This window comes from Thamnophis elegans, chromosome 5 (assembly GCF_009769535.1).
Source record: "Thamnophis elegans isolate rThaEle1 chromosome 5, rThaEle1.pri, whole genome shotgun sequence".
NCBI lineage: Eukaryota > Metazoa > Chordata > Lepidosauria > Squamata > Colubridae > Thamnophis > Thamnophis elegans.
In genome coordinates, this window is record NC_045545.1 from 44,678,856 (window position 1) to 44,695,930 (window position 17,075).

Genomic DNA, 17,075 nt, shown 5'->3' on the forward strand with positions numbered 1-17,075 from the left:
AGGAAAGTTGGAGGGGGTAGATGGGGTGTATGGAGGATGGAAGGGTTAGGTGGGGTTGTGAATGATGAGTTGTGTTTCCTTTTTATTTGTTCGTTTTATTCCCTTTTTCTTTTTTTTCTTTTCTTATAGTAAATACCCTGTATATAAGTGATTGCAAATGGAATGTGAAAAATGAATAAAATATATTTTAAAAAAAAAAGTTTTTATTGCAAAGAAATTGAAAAAGCAGACTCTTCCCAATGGCTTGGGTACAAGGAGCTCAAGGACAGACTTCAAGTAATACAATTTATACCATTCTAATCATTACGCGTGATACCTAAGAAGAAGCCCTCCCCATTTCCAAAATCATTCTTTGAGATTAATTCGTATTTCAAGAGAACAGCATGACTTTTCCTGCAGACCCCTTTATCTTATCTGTGCCACTTTGTTATTTCATTCTAGGCGGCCGGATGTTATCATCTCACCAATTCGTGTCCTTGTCTGTATTTAAATAGTAAAGGAATTTTAGTAAGGTGACCAGAGGTCCCACTTTTGGGGGGACAGTCACTATTTTCTACAATTGTCCCGCGTCCTGCGTCGTTATCAAAAAGTCCTGATTTTTCATTTTTCATTTTGGCACCTTCTCGCTCGCTGGCTCGATCTCCCATTTTTGCCATGTTGCAGCTCGCTCGCTCGCTCCCCTGCCCATCCTCACTAAGTTTAAACCAGCCCAGCCTGCCGCTCACTGATTGGCTGGAGTCCAGCCAATCAGTGAGCTGGCTGGGGGTGGAAAAGTTTAAGCTTCGCGCTGCTTGATTCGAGTCTCCATTTCGCCTTCGCCTTCTTGCTGCTTCAGGTAAGCAACTCCGGCGGCGAGACTTGAGAGGCTTCGGGTGGGCGACGGCACCTTCCCTTGCGAAGGCCTTCCCTAGCGAGAGCGGCGGGCTGGCAGTAGCCGCCGCGGCCTAGCTGTCACAATGTGCAAGTCTGCAAATGGTCATCAGCTTTCTTGCTCCGGCTAGGTAGGCTGACAAAATGCTAAATAACACTGTCGTTTTAGCTGCGAGTCTATATGGGAAGGGGTGCCAATGGTACCGCATGACCCAGGGGACCTGAGCAGGCGACCAGCTAGGGGGTCATCGTTCTTGGCCGGCTCACAGCCCGCACGGTTGCTTCGGCAGTTTCTTTTGCCTGCCGGCAAAGATGGCGCTGCCGCACTGACGGCGCCGCTCCCGGCAGTCTTTAACAACGCCGTTCTTCGGGTTTGTTTTCTGGACTCGGAAGAGCCTTGGACTACACTCAGGAGAGCCTTGGACTACATTAGGACTAGATTAGACACCATCATGCTAGAGGGGAGATGGCTGGTCTGGATGGCGCTGAATGAGATCAGGCGGCTGGCTTGTTGCCACCGCCATGACCCTCCCAAGCCCCCCCTCATTGCCCCATCGGCTTGTGGCGGTTCTGGCGGCTTCTGTCCTTGTTTCTGCGACGGGGAGGCACCCTCGAAGTTACACCAGTCTATCATCATCTTTAGAGAGTGGGATGGTCGACTTGCTGCGGCACAGGACGGAAGTGGACAGCTGACTTTGTTGGTCAACTTTCGGGTGCCCCCCCCCGTCCCATTCGATCGGGGCTTCTCTGTGGCGTGGCCTCTCCTTCGCTTTTTTTTTCCGGCTGCAGGGCCTCCTCTCCTTACCATCTTTACCATCTGGCTCTCTTTGTTTACAGACATTGGACTTTTGGACTTCCAGACTTACAACCTCGCTTCTTTGTTATGACTACTGCCACCCACTACTGCCTCAGGGACACCACCTCAGCCACCCAGACTTTTGCCCCCCTTTCCACGCTGTTTTGGGAAGACGAATTACTCCCTCTATATCACCGTCGATCTGCCATTGACTCGAACTTCATATTTCCACCTTACAAACTTACGAACCTACTTGCACAATATCAATATCAATTTTTAATATCTGCGCGAACTTTCTCTGTATGAGGAGTGTGTGTGTATGCTTGTAATCTGAATGATCCCATGCTTTTTAAAATTAGCTTAATTTGTTCTTCTTTATTGTATTATTGTATTCTTTTAAATTCTATAGTGGGGTATGTATGTGGAGAATGCCTGGTCCAGTACGTATGAGGGGATTGAGAGTGCGGCCTGGAGCCCCCTCCACTGAGTGCAGAAGCAGAAGTGGATGGGGGCCCGGATTCGCCTCTCATCCCAGAGTGTTTGGTATGAATGCCCTGCTGAGAAGAACGGAGGCCGTGGGAGGGAGGGTGGGTCTACGGGGATGGGGATGGGCTGGAGCATCAAGGTCATGACTGGGAGGGGCAGGTATGATGGGAGCTACAGGGCTAGCCATTACCGGGGAAGGAGGGTTCACTACGTCACAGCGATCCCTTGTTCCGGCCCTGAAAGCTCAACTCGGGGACCAGGTGACATGGGAAATCAGGGCCCTGGTCTCAGGTTGCTGTTGCTAAATGCCAGGTCTTTGATTCATAAAACTCCCCTCATCCGGGACTTACTATTAGACGAGGGGGCAGACCTGGCATGTATTACTGAAACCTGGCTGGGCCACGAGGGAGGAGTCCCCCCTCGGAAATGTGCCCAGAAGGGTTTCAGGTGCTCCACCAGCCATGACACCAGGGAAGCGGGGGGAGTCGCAGTTATTATCCAGGAGTCATTAGCTCCTCGCAGGATCCCTGCTCCATAGAACGTTGGGTGTGAGTCCCTCCTTGTGAAGTTGGACCTAGGGGGGTCAAGTGGGTTTGTTTCTGACGTACCTACCTCCCAGCTGCGGCACAACAGCCCTGCCTGTGCTCCTAGAATCAGTAGCTGGACTGGCGGTTGAGTTCACCAGACTTATAGTACTGGGGGATTTTAACCTGCCATCCCTTGGCGAACGCTCTGATGGAGCCCAAGAGTTCATGGCTTCCATGACAACCATGGACTTGACCCAGGTAATTCAGGGTCAGACCCACGTGGCGGGACACACGCTCGACCTTGTATTTCTCTCGGGGCAGTGGAGACGTGATCTGGAACTAAAGGGGATTGAGATCTCGCCCTTGTCATGGTCAGATCACTTCCTGCTGAGGCTTGATTTTCGGAAGCTACTCTCCCACTGCAGGGGGGTGGAACCGATTAAATGGTTCCATCCTAGGTGCCTGATGGACCCATTGGGATTTCAGACGGAGCTTGGGGAGATACCTGACTCCCTTGCCCACAATCCGGCTGAGTCCTTGGTCACTGCCTGGAATACAGCGGCGACTGAGGCATTAGATCGGATTGCGCCTTTGCAGCCTCTGCAGCGGCAGTGGATCCAGGAGGGCACCTTGGTTTACCAAGGAACTCCGGGAGATGAAGCGCCAAAAGAGATGCCTAGAGCGACGCTGGAGGGCTAGTAACTCCAAATCCAACCAAACACTACTAAGAGCCTTTATTAGGACTTATCTAGTGGCGATATGAGCGGCAAAATGTGCACATTTTTCCGCTCTTATTGCGTCCGCAGAATCTTGCCCAGCTGCCCTGTTTAGGATAACCCACTCCCTCCTGAAAGGGAGGGATGCGGGTGAACCCTTACAGGAAAGAGCTGAGGAATTTGTTCAGTTTCTGTCGGACAAAGTCGCTCAGATTTGGACGGACCTGGACTCCACTTGGACAGTGCCAGCAGAGATGCCGAGGGAGGGCCTTGATCAAATTTTGTGGAGTGAGCTCCAGCTTGTCACTCCTGAGGAAGTGGACAAGGCCATGGGAGCGATGAGTGCCGCCATCTGTTTACTGGATCCGTGTCCCTCCTGGTTAGTTTCGGCCAGCAGGGAGGTGACACGAGGCTGGATCCAGAGAATTGTGAACACCTCTCTCCAGGAGGGATCTTTCCCGCAACCTTTGAAGGAAGCGGTGGTGAGACCCCTCCTTAAGAAGGCTTCTCTGGACCCAGCTGCCCTTAAAAACTATCGCCCAGTCTCCAACCTCCCTTTCTTAGGGAAGGTTGTTGAGAAGGTGGTCGCCTTCCAACTCCAACGGACCTTGGATGAAGCGGATTATCTAGATCCCTTTTCAGTCTGGTTTCAGGCCTGGTTACTGCACCGAAACCGCTTTGATCACGCTGACCGATGATCTCTAGTGAGCCAGGGATAGAGGACATTCCTCTATACTGGTGCTCCTTGACCTCTCAGCGGCCTTCAATACCATTGACCATGGTATCCTTCTGCGGCGGCTGGAAGAGGTGGAAGGCACTGTTTTACGGTGGTTCTCCTCTTACCTCTCTGGCAGGTCGCAGTCGGTGTTGGTTGGAGGACAGAGGTTGACCCCTAGGCCCCTTAAATAAGGGGTGCCGCAGAGCTCGGTCCTTTCCCCCCTCCTATTTAATATCTACATGAAGCTGCTGGGTGAGATCATTCACCGGCATGGGATTAAATACCATCAGTACGCGGACGATACCCAGCTGTATCTGTCTGCCCCGTGCCAACTCAGTGAAGTGGTGGAAGTGATGTGCCAGTGCCTGGAAGCTGTCAGGGTCTGGATGGGAATGAACAAGCTTGCACTCAACCCTGGCAAGACTGAGTGGCTATGGATGTTGCCCTCCAAAGAAAGTCCAGATATTCCATCTTTAAACCTGGGGGGTGAAATCTTACACCCTTCAGAGAGGGCCCGCAACTTGGGTGTTCTCCTGGATCCACAGCTGACACTAGAACACCATTTGTAGGCTGTGACCAGGGGAGCCTTTGCCCAGGTTCGCCTGGTGCACCAGTTGCGGCCCTACCTGGACCGGGAGGCACTCCAAATGGTCACTCACACCCTCGTCACCTCAAGACTCGACTACTGTAACACGTTCTATATGGGGCTGCCCCTGAAAAGTGTTTGGAGACTACAATTGGTCCAGAATGCAGCCGTACGAGCGATACTGGGTGTACCAAGGTGACCCATGTGACACCTATCCTCCGCGAGCTGCACTGGCTCCCTATTGGTCTCTGAACACGCTTCAAGATGCTGGTTATCACCTTTAAAGCCCTACATGGGCTAGGACCTGGATATCTCCGTGACCGCCTCCTGCCACATACCTCCCAGCGTGCGATAAGATCTCACAGGATGGGCCTTCTCCGGGTGCCATCGATTACACAATGTCGACTGGCGGCTCCTCGGGGGAGAGCCTTCTCTGTAGCTGCCCCAGCCCTATGGATCGATCTACCCCCTGAGATCCGGACCCTCCCCTCTCTCTCATCCTTCCGAAAGTCTACTAAGACCTGGCTGTACCGGCAGGCCTGGGGCTGTTGATCCTTGATTGAGTTCCAGACCCACTAACAATTGAGTGTATGTTGTGTTCTTTAACTTGCTTGTTCTTTAATTTAAACTTTTTACTATTTTTAAATTGTATTTATGTAAGCCGCCCAGAGTCCTTCGGGATTGGGCGGCATACAAATTTATTAAATCTTAAATCTTAAATCTTTCCTTGCGAAGGACTTCCCTAGCGAGGCTGCAGGCTGGCAGTAGCCGCCGTGGCCTAGCTTTTGCAAGGGAAGGCCTTCTCTTGCGATGGCCTTCCCTAGCGAGGCCGTGGGCTGGCAGTAGCCGCCACGGCCTAGCTTTTGCCTTCCCTAGTGAGACCGTGGGTTGGCAGTAGGTGCCGTGGCCTGGCTTTCGCCTTCCCCAGTGAGGCCGCGGGCTGGCAGTAGCCGCCGTGGCCTAGCTGTCACAAGGGAAGGCCTTCCCTTGCGAAGGCCTTCCCTAGCGAGGCCGCGGGGTGGCAGTAGCTGCCGCGGCCTAGCTTTCGCCTTCCCTAGTGAGGCCGCGGGCTGGCAGTAGCCGCCACGGCCTAGCTTTTGCCTTCCCTAGTGAGACCGTGGGTTGGCAGTAGGTGCCGTGGCCTGGCTTTCGCCTTCCCCAGTGAGGCCGCGGGCTGGCGGTAGCCACCGCGGCCTAGCTGTCACAAGGGAAGACCTTGTTTTTATGTAAGCCGCCCAGAGTCCTTTGGGATTGGGCGGCATACAAATTTATTAAATCTTAAATCTTAAATCTTTCCTTGCGAAGGACTTCCCTAGCGAGGCCGGGGGCTGGCAGTAGCCGCCGCGGCCTAGCTTTCGCCTTCTCTAGTGAGGCCGTGGGCTGGCAGTAGCTGCCGTGGCCTAGCTTTCGCCTTCTCTAGCGAGGCCGCAGGCTGGCAGTAGCCGCCACGGCCTAGCTTTCACAAGGGAAGGCCTTCCTTAGTGAGGCCGCGGGCTGGCAGTAGCCGCCGGGGCCTAGCTTTTGCATTCCCTAGCAAGGCCACAGGCTGGCAATAGCCGCCGCAGCCTAGCTTTCCCCCCGCCCCCTCTCCACACCTGCTTAGTGACCCTAGCCTTGTTGTCCCTCCACAGTCCAGTTCAGTCTCTTACCTGTTCTTGCTGCCTCTCTGCCTGCCTGCTCCCTGTTGCTTCCATCCATCACTGCGAGGATCCATCGCATCGGAGTTCTGCTGATTCTGCCTGCCTGCTGGTAAGTGAGCCAGGTTTTTTTCTTTTATTTTTTTAATGTATTTTAAAATAATATTTTATTTATTGTGCATAGGATTTTTTAAGATAGTTTTATTCTGTGAGGATTCTTTTTTTTAATTGTCTTAGACTATTTAAAAAAAGATTCTATCCAAAATAAATTGAAATAAACCATTTTTAAAAATTCTATCCACAATACTTTGAAATGTATTGTGCATATAATTTTTAAAAATAGTTTTACTTCAATTTATTCTGTGTGGAATAGTTTGAAATGTTTTATTTCAATTTATTATGTGTGGATTCTTTTTTTAAATTGTCTTAGACTATTAGATTTTGTTTCTTTGAACAGCGAAACTTCTGAAATAATTTTCAGTTCCATTATTAATATTTTGGAACAAAACAATTTAAAACATAAAATAATTGCATATTGTGGAGACAACACAAATGCAAATTTTGGAGGAAAAACGAGAAGAGGTATAAATAATATTTTTTATAAATTAAACAAAAACCTTAATCAAAACATTATTGGTGTTGGTTGTGCAGCGCACATAATACATAACACCATTCAAACAGCTGCTGACTTGTTGCCTGTAGATATGGAAAATATTATTGTTAAAATATATTCTTATTTCTATATATACATTGTGTGCGTTGAAATGCTTAAAGAATTTTGTGAAAATGTGGAAGTCAAATATCACAAAATACTTGAATACAGTAAAATGCGCTGGTTAGCTCTTTTGCCAGCCATCGAAAGAATTTTGAAAATATACGATCCTTTGAAATCCTACTTTCTATCACAGGATAAATGTCCTAGAATTTTAGAAGAGTTTTTTGAAAAAGAATCTTCAAAAATTTGGCTAGAGTTTGTACACAATCAAGCAGCTCTTTTTCAAAATACTATAAAACTTACTGAAGGTGACAAAATTTCGGTAATCAAAGTAGCAAATGAAATTAATAATTTAAAATTTCAGTATCAACAGTGCTTAGAAAATATTTTTATTCTGTTAACTATCCGTAATAGTATAAGCCAGCTAGAAGAACAACGTGCAATAAATCATGCAGATATCATGAATCACATTAAAAAGTTCTATAGTAGCTGCATAGATTATTTAGAAGAGTGGATGGTACATTACAATGATATTGAACATTTTCATTGGGTTGCAACAAGAACTTAATTGGAATGATGTGCAAAAATCATTCGATCATATTACTCAAAATTTCCCAAATAGTAATATTTCTGAAAATGATCTTTTTGATGAGGTGTCATTATTAAAAAAATATATTGATAAGGAAAAGGTTAAATCTTGAGCATCAGCAAAAATCACATTAGAGAACAAATGGTTAGAAATATTTCATCATTTTGAAACAAACCATGTTCCATACAATAATGCACTAAAAATTGTGGAATACGTGCTGTTCTTACCAGGAACTAATGCTGCGACTGAACACGTTTTTTCTACAGTAAATAAAGTGTGGACATCAGAAAAATCAGAATTAATTGTTGAGAGTTTGAAAGCCATTTTATGTGTGAAATATAATTTAACAAATTCTTGTGAAAAATTTCATGACCTTTTAAACAACGACAGCAATCTACTAAAAAAAAATTCACTCAAGTGAGAAATATGCCAAAGAATAAAATAATACTGTACATAATTTTTGTAAATATATTTAATAAATATAAATGTAAATAAATGTATTATATTTGTAAATTGTAGTTATGTTGAAATAAAAAAATATTACAATACTACTTTTGCTTTGTATGAAAATTTTTGTTGCTCCGTATAAAATTTTTAATCAAGCCCCCCCCCCCCACCTGGTCAAAGGTGTCCCTCTTTACCAATCTGAAAATCTGGTCACCTTAAATTTTAGCAAGTCATCCTGTATTGACTTTACTGCTTTGTGCTTAATTTACAATCAAGAAAAACAGCGCCAAGAGTCTTACACCTTTGTGTTACATTTTACACTTTATATGAAAGAGTAACTTATTATTTATTTATTTCCTTCAGATCCATTTAGCATTTCTTTGTCATTCCAGGGATCCAAACAGCTCTCATCACTCCAAAATCCTTAGAAAACAATGAAACACTCAGGTTAAAAGCTAAAGGAGATCAAATGGCCATCCACCCAAGAGCAGTGGCAGCAACTGCCACGATCACAGGTATTGCTCTTCGCTTGCTTGGTTTTTCTACAGAGTAGAATCAGAACCGCTTTTACAATCTGCTTTCTTGTTCCCTCTGTGTCAGCTGCACCTCAGGATATTTGAACCTGCAGAAAGTTTCATCACTCTGGTTTGGATTAGGGAAGCTTCAGTTCAAAATCTGTAAAATGCTAAATTGGGAAAAGTGGACTTAAGGGCAAGAAAGTATTTGGTAGCACCTATTTTGTCAGGAAGTAAATATATGGGGACGCGGTGGCTCAGTAGCTAAGACACAGAGCTTGTTGATCAGAAAGATCAGAAGTTTGGTGGTTTGAATCCCTAGTGCCGTGTAACAGAGTGAGCTCCCATTACTTGTCCCAGCTTCTGCCAACCTAGCAGTTCAAAAGCATGTAAAAATGCAAAAATAGGGACCATCTTGGTAGGAAGGTAATAGCATTCCATGCACCTTCGGCATTTAGTCATGCCAGCCACATGACCACGGAGACGTCTTCGGACAATGCTGGCTCTTCGGCTTTGAAACTGAAATGAGCACTGCCCCCTAGAGTCAGGAACAACTAGCACATATTTGTGAGGGGAACTTTTACCTTTACTTAAATATATGGTCCTACATTGATCCTTTCATTATCAAGATTTTGCCAGGTTGGAGAAAATACATACTCTTTATGTGATGTTATCTTGCTCTCTGATCTTCCTCCTGCCACTTGCAGATCCAATTGCTGTGGCTTTTATATCATATGTTGGGCTGAAATCACTCCTAGAAGAGACTTTACTGCAGAATGGAACATTCCTGGGCAATGAAACATTGACAGGTTTCAATATGAACTCTAGACTAGTAAGCGTTTTCACCAGCAACCACACAACAGATATTTCTACTCCCGTCAATCTCACCTTTCAGCATCTCAAGGTATGTAAATGAAGAAGAAACCAATCCTCTTTTTCTATCCATCTTATGAATATAAATTAAGAAAAAAAATCAGAATATTGAGGAAAATGTAAAGTTGAATAATTGCTTTCAGTAGATCTTATTGTCATTCAAGACAAATCTGATAGCACCTTTTATTTTTTAAAAAACCATAAATCTTTGGACTGCCGCTCATTAAAACATATGTCTTTTAATAATATTTGTTATTGGAAATAGTGCTACCAAAATCTTTTTGATTCTATGGTTAGATAGATTAACATGTCACTACAGTATCTGCTCACCAAAACATCTATGATGTATACATTGTTCTTTTAGCTCGTCTTACGCTTGATTCCTTATTAATATTCAATAACTCTGAAGTAGAGTGTAAAGTAAATATGTAGATTTTCTTCCTACCTCCCGTCAATGTTCCTTCCCTCTTGCAGAATAGAGTTGCTCAGGAAAAGGTTCTCTGTGTCCAATGGATTTCTGGTGCTTTGTCCAGTCATGGTTGCCAACAGATCTTTTCTAACATCACACATACAGAATGTAGCTGTCAATATCTGTCCAGTTTTGCTGTACTGATGGCCACAGCTCACAAACAAGTACGTAATTTCTGAAAACATCTAAGAACTGGATCGTGATAAACAGCATTTTTTTTTGTCACTTATTCAAATATCTCTTGTGTCCTGCCCTTGTCAAGGAAGATAATTTTTATCATTGAAGTTGGGATAGAATAGAATTTGTCTACTCAACTGAAAATTTTTCCATAATTATTAATAGCCATTCCTCTTATATACAGTACAGAAAAGTAAACTAAGAAATGCTTGTAATCCTCAAGATTTAAAGATCCTGATGCTTCATTTCCAATCATACAAAAAAAGCAGTCAGGTATTAAAACAGCTTTTATATGTAAGCCAGATCTATGGTCTAGACGAAATGTAAAGATAACTTTCTTATCAAAAGGTGGCTCATCTAATGTTGAGAACTTCTCTTTCCAGGGAGATCTGATCCTCACTATTATTAGCTACCTTGGGTTGTCCATCTCAGTCATCTGTCTCTTCCTGTGTATTGTCACATTCCTCTTCTGCCGCGCCAGCCACAACAGCAGCACCTTCATCCACCTACAACTGAGCTTCTGCCTGTTTTTTGCAGACCTTCTCTTCCTAACTGGAATAGATAAAACAGGCAACAAGGTATTTCAGAAGAATATGTGACTGTTGTGGCACACCAGTAGAGCTGACAGCAGTTTTGGACAGTAAGGAGGCTGGGAAGGAACATGGGCCAGTCCTGGAGTCTGGGGAAGGCTCTGATGAGGGTTCTGTGTCGGAGGCAGAGAGGAGGCCAGAGCCGTATGCCAGTTATAAGCTGACTTCAGAGTCAGACAAACAGCTGGAGCCTGTTCCCAGTGTGTGCATGGGCAGAGTTGCAAGAAAAGGAAACAGCTAACGAACAGGGGTTGGCTTGGGAGTAAGGCCACAAGTGGATGATGAATGGCCCCTCCCAGAGGAAATAAAAAAGGAGCAAAGGGGGAGTGGAATTTGCAGGAGACAATTTGCAGGAGCCGAGGTGGCGCAGTGGGTAGAGTGCAGTACTGCAGGCCACTTCAGCTGACTGCAGTTCAACGGTTCAAATCTCACCGGCTCAGGGTTGACTCAACCTTCCATCCTTCCGAGGTGGGTAAAATGAGGACCCAGATTGTGAGGGCGATATGCTGACTCTGTAAACCGCTTAGAGATGGCTGAAAGCCCTATGAAGCGGTATATAAGTCTAACTGCTATTGCTATTGCTAATTTGTTTACTTAATTGGTTTGTGACTCTGCTTGCCAAGTTTTACAGATATCGGCCAGCCAGTTCTCCAAACCAGATAAGGTCTGTGACTGTAAATCCTCCCTTGAAACACTTCGCTGGATGTGAATGAGCAGAATTCACAGTATATTAATAAAAGGGGTTTTTGTCAGGACAAGGAGTTTGCTTCATGCTCTTTCTGGGAAGCCTCAGTCAGAACATGTGATGCTCTACTCAGTGGAAAGAGAACCCCATCTGTGGTTGCTTCCTACTCAGTTCAAATTAGTCTTCTTTTTTCTTTAGATCAAGTGATTTGAATCAGTTTTCTTTAAAGCTCAATTCTTTTAACCTTTTTTGTATTAGTTTTATAATATTTCCATATATGAAATGAAAAAAAAGCTACTTTGCACATATTTTTTCTTGTAGCTCTATTGCTGGAAAGATGAGGGTCAGAGAAATATGATTTGTTCCATTCCACTGATTTTTGTTGCCCTTTCTTGATTTTCTTTCAAAATCAACAATTGAGGAATCAGATGCTGATAAAGAAATAACATTTTATTTTTGATTCAGATCCTGTGTTCAGTCATAGCTGGAATGCTGAAGTATCTTTTTTTGGCCTGTTTTGTCTGGATGTTCTTGGAAGCTGTCAATCTCTACCTCATTGTCAGAAACTTGAAAGTGGCCAATTATAATGGGGCCAGCAAATATATGAAGATATGCATGTACCTTATTGGTTATGGGTCCCCTGTCCTGATTGTAGCTATTTCTGCAGCCATTAAACCTGGAGCCTTTGGGACTCTGTATCGGTAAGTTAGCATATGGTTAAAAGTTGCTTCCCTAAGCCAGGTGCCACCAAGATATAAACTACATGAAAACAATTGCTAGTATAACTCAGGGAATCCAACTCTGTATGGTACATTGAAGTGTTTGCATATCTGCCCAAATTTCTCCTGATGATATTTCTCTTTCTTTAGCTGCTGGCTTGATAAAGATTTTATCTGGAGCTTTATGGGACCTGTCTGTGTAATAATTGTGGTGAGTAAACATCGCCTCTCTCTTTTTAAAAGCAGAGAAATGAAAGACTCTTACACAACATTTCTTCTAACATGACTAGGAAGAAAAACAAAAGCCTGATATCAATGCAACTAACTCAGATACGCCATCCTTCTTTGATTTTTTAGTCTTTATAAGAGGATGTACCCTGTTTCCCTAAAAATAAAACCTCCCCGGATAATAAGTCCCATTGGGCTTTTGAGCACATGCACTAAAATAAGCCTTCCCCCCAAAATAAGCCCTCTCTGAAAATATTGCAACACAGTAGCAGCCATGAGGTAATGATGCTCACCACCTCCTACACCTCAAAAATAATAAGACCTCCCCGAAAATAAGGCCAAATGCTTATTTCGGAGGTCAGAAGAAAATATGATCCTGTCTTGTTTTTGGAGAACCATGGTATCTTTCACAAGTAACGTGGTAAAAGACTTTGCTTGGAAATCACATTTAAAATAATGTAGGAAAATCTGTTACACAAAGGGAATTCTTGAATTTCAATATTTTGCTAATGTTTGGAATTTTATATTGTAGGAAGAACTTTTTGTGGGGGGAGGAAAGAAAGGATGAACTGGGGGAAAACATTTGGAATCAAGAAAACTTTTGTTTCTTTTTCTCATCTGGAATTAAAATAGAAGTGAACATCTACTTACTTAAAACAATCAATTAGCAAAGTATATGAACACAAACTAACTTTAGTTTTCTTTCCTTCAGCTCATCTAGTCTTAGGGCATGATCTATTTCTTCTTCTTCTTCTTCTTCTTCTTCTTGTTATCATATTTATCTGAGAAGATTTATTCTTCTCCCCCCCCAAAGGTCAACCTAGTGTTTTTCTGTCTTATTCTGAGGACTTTGCGTGAAAAACTGGCCTCTCTCAATTCAGAGATATCTTCAGTCAGAAATACCAGGTAATTTATCAATCATAAAGTATGAAAATAGTAGTTCAGTATGATCCTGGCAATTTGGCCAAAAACTTTTTCAAAATTCTTTTTCATAATATTCTAGACTACATAATGTTTGTCACAATGTAGGACGGTTAATGGTTAATCTTTTGCTATTGTTGTAGATCACTGATGTTTAAGGCCATAGCCCATGTGTTCATCCTGGGTGTGACTTGGTGTTTTGGCCTCTTTCAATATGGCCCTTTGGAAGATGTTATGGCATACATGTTCACCATCTTCAACAGTGCACAGGGAATCTTCATCTTCCTGGTGCACTGCTTACTCAACCAAAAGGTGATGTATAGAAAAACAGAGGTCTACTCTTTGAACAAACAGCACAATTTCAAAAGTTAGATTACAACAGAAAATCTTATGGTCCATGCCCCAAAGGTGCTTTTTCAAGAGGCAACTGGACTTTCTGGATTTTCTTTGAAGATGTTTTGCTTCTCATCCAAGAAGCTTCTTCAACTCTGACTTGATGGTGGAGAATGGAATGGATTCCCCACCATGCAGTCAGTGCTGAAGAAACTTCTTGGATGAGAAGCAAAACATCCAAACATCAAAGAAAAACCAGAAAGTTCAGTTGCCTCTTGAAAAAGCACCTTTGGGACAACCATGACTAGGATGACTGAGAATCTCCATAGACGTTCTTATGGTCCAGGTTTTCAAGACTAGCTTCAAGATTTTGTGAGATCCTAGTATAAAACTACCAGTTTCTCTTTCATTGAAGAAAAAAAGTGTGTGGGTGGGTGTATGTAATGGTTAGGAAGTGAATGTCATCTCCTTATGACCATTTTAAAGATTGATTTGAAGTTGCAACAGTGTAGGAAAAAGTGGGTTATGAACTATCCTGAATTATACTTGTCGCATCATCCCTGCAGTCACATGGTTGCAATTTGGGCACTTGGTCATTAGCTCACATTTTCAATCCTTGCAACATCGCAGAGATGTAATTGTGATTTGCCAATCTTCTCAGCCAGCTTCCCACATGCAAAGTCAATTGGGGAAGCCAGATTTGCTTAACGACCATGCTAATTTGCTTAACAACTGTGTGATTGCTTAACGACCATGATAAAAATGATCATAAAATTGGGTTCAATCATGAAATGTTTTGCATAATTGCCACACGCTTAATGACTAAAATTCAGGTCCCAATTATGGTTGTAAATTGAGGATTACCTTAGTAAAGATTGGGCCAAAATAGATTGAATAGGAGAAAGATAAATTTAAAGAAAAGACAGTGAAGAAAGGAAATCTGATAATTATTAATGTAGTTATTGAAATATTCAGTAATAAATAAGAACACATCTTTTAAAAAATTGTTAGATGTTAACCCACTTTTCATTCTTACAAACAATTCCCAAAGTAGGGGCAATTGCATTGAAGATTCTTCTTCTGAGTGACTTTGTATTTTGGACCTTCAGGTGAGAGAAGCTTACTGGCATTGGATTTATTGCAAGAAAGACATCAGACCTCCTGTTTCTGAGATAACTATGACCTCTGTTCCCATCAGCAACCCTTTGGTAAGATAGATGTGAGACCGATAGATTTAATCAAACTTACAGTGGTAGGGGTAACTAGCCTTGGTACCTATTACAGGCAGTATCTATATGTCCAGGACATCAGTAGAATCATTTTTCTAACCATTTAATACTTACAATGCAAACACCATCTTTCACAAAGAGCAGGCAGTGGAAGAAAGCTGGATTATCTTGAATTGACTACATGAATTTCCTGAAATACCAGTTCTAGGTGTTCTTTTCCTCTTTTGGTGCTATGCCAGAGAAATTCGGAAATACAGGCACTTCATTATTATTTAGAAACCACAATTTGTACTGGCAATTCGGTTGTCAGTACAAAGTTGTGGTTGTCAGTTGCAGTTTCTCTTAGTGATGTAATTACTAAGGGAAACTGCAACTGTGTTTACAACCTTATTTCAGCTTTTCCTTGCTTTACAGACATGCAAATATTATAAATGTAAGGATTTGTTGCAAAGTTACTTTTTCATCACCATCATAACTGCAAACTACAGCAAACTTTTTGTTGTTAGTTGCGAAGTCGTGTCCCACCTATCATGACCCCATGGATAACTTTCCTCCAGGTCTTTCTGTCCTCTACTATGTCCCAGAGTCCATTTAAGCTCACGCCTACTGCTTTGGTGACTCCATCCAGCCATCTCATTCTCTCTCGTCCCCTTCTTCTTTTGCCCTCAATCTTTCCCAGCATTAGGCTCTTCTCCAGTGAATCCTTCCTTCTCATTAGGTGGCCAAAGTATTTGAGTTTCATCTTCAGGATCTGGCCTTCTAAAAAGCAGTCTGTGTTGAACTCCTTTAGGACTGATCAGTTTGATCGCCTTGCAATTCAAGGGACTCGCAGGAGTCTTCTCCAGCACATAGTTCAAAGGCCTCAATTCTTTGGTGCTCAGCCTTCCTTATGGTCCAACTTTTACAGCCATACATTGCAACTGGGAAAACCATAGCCTTTCTGGCTTTAATTCAAATATTTTAGAGAGCTGACATTTTATGGAAAATTATGTAGGGGATGCATTCATTTATTTGTAGATTCTACAAAGTCCTAATTTTTAACTGAACTTTAACTGAAATTGAACTTTTTCTGCCTACCCACAAAAATTATGTAATTTCACTTAAAGGCAAAAAGCATCTAAGCAAGTTGTTAAAAATTGGAGATTGTTGCTAGATTATGATAAAAATATGATACTGTGTAAAGATAGCATTTGTGTTTTCTTTAGTTCAGCTTGCTCAGTAAACAAAGATTTTAGCCCAGTCTTCATTTACTATTGTATATTGTTTTCACCTTTTGCTCATTCTAAAGCAAACTTTAAGAGGGTATTCTCCTCCCCACTCTCCAGGTAAAAGAACCATGTATTAATGAAGTCCATAACAAGAAGATTGAATGGCAAGAACAATCATAGCACACTGTCTCTCCTTTGGACTCTTTGTTCAGTTTGAATGAAACTGAAGAAAATTAGGATATATTCAGTCATTTGTAATTCTTTTTCCTTGCTGCACTTTGGAGTCACATTGTCTCCAAATTATAGTGGAGAACATTCACCACCACCACCCCAAACCCATTCCTTGTTTTAACTCACTTAACCAGAAATATGGTGGTTAAAGAAAATATAGAGGGGGCAGCTATTGTTGTTAACTAAATTGAAAACACAGAGCCTTGAATAACTCTATAATGCAGGATTAATTATCTATTTTTCATATATTGTGTATATGTTATCAGTATTTTTTCTAATGGATTGCCTTCTTACGCATTAATATCTTTGTAGATAAAGTATTGGATAAAATGTTTTTATTTCTGAGGTAGATACACTGTAAATAATGTTCTGCAAATTATTTGAAGAGGCAGTTTCACTTGTGACAACACTGTAAACCAAGCGTCATTCTTTGAACCATCAAATTAACTACTGTATATCTTTCTCAAGATATGGCTCTTTCCTGTGTTATTGGAATGCATAAAACACTGTTCTGCCATGATTTTGCTAGTTTTTAAGGAACAATATATTGCTAAGACATTGAAGTTAAGTGATTTATACTTCACGTAGGTAAACTTTATTGTTTTGCTTTATAATAAGAACAATATATTAAGTAGTTAAATTTATAATTTCACTGGCTGACATTTAATATATTTATTATTTACTTACTTATGTACTTCCCTTCCCTTTCAGGGCTTTTATAAATGTACAATTATATACTTTACATTTGTGTGTTTGCTTTGTAAATTCCCAGTGGTTAATTTAAGAAAGTATCTTGAAGTTTATGGTCCA

General features: G+C 42.4%; 1 protein-coding gene across 3 annotated transcripts in view; it reads left to right on the plus strand.

The window, feature by feature from the left end:
* Nucleotides 1–16,800, plus strand: part of LOC116509650 (adhesion G protein-coupled receptor E3-like) — a 31,187-nt gene extending 14,387 nt beyond the window's left edge. For 2 of the 3 annotated variants that reach the window (XM_032218898.1, XM_032218899.1), the window contains 10 exons: nucleotides 8,480–8,602; nucleotides 9,310–9,506; nucleotides 9,950–10,108; nucleotides 10,505–10,699; nucleotides 11,862–12,097; nucleotides 12,266–12,326; nucleotides 13,158–13,249; nucleotides 13,408–13,576; nucleotides 14,707–14,805; nucleotides 16,152–16,800. In XM_032218898.1, the coding sequence (XP_032074789.1) occupies nucleotides 8,480–8,602; nucleotides 9,310–9,506; nucleotides 9,950–10,108; nucleotides 10,505–10,699; nucleotides 11,862–12,097; nucleotides 12,266–12,326; nucleotides 13,158–13,249; nucleotides 13,408–13,576; nucleotides 14,707–14,805; nucleotides 16,152–16,214 (1,394 nt within the window). In that variant the 3' untranslated portion in view covers nucleotides 16,215–16,800. The remainder of the gene's footprint in view (nucleotides 1–8,479; nucleotides 8,603–9,309; nucleotides 9,507–9,949; nucleotides 10,109–10,504; nucleotides 10,700–11,861; nucleotides 12,098–12,265; nucleotides 12,327–13,157; nucleotides 13,250–13,407; nucleotides 13,577–14,706; nucleotides 14,806–16,151) is intronic. The other variant, XM_032218900.1, reaches the window with a different exon arrangement.
* Nucleotides 16,801–17,075: the final 275 nt, after the last annotated feature.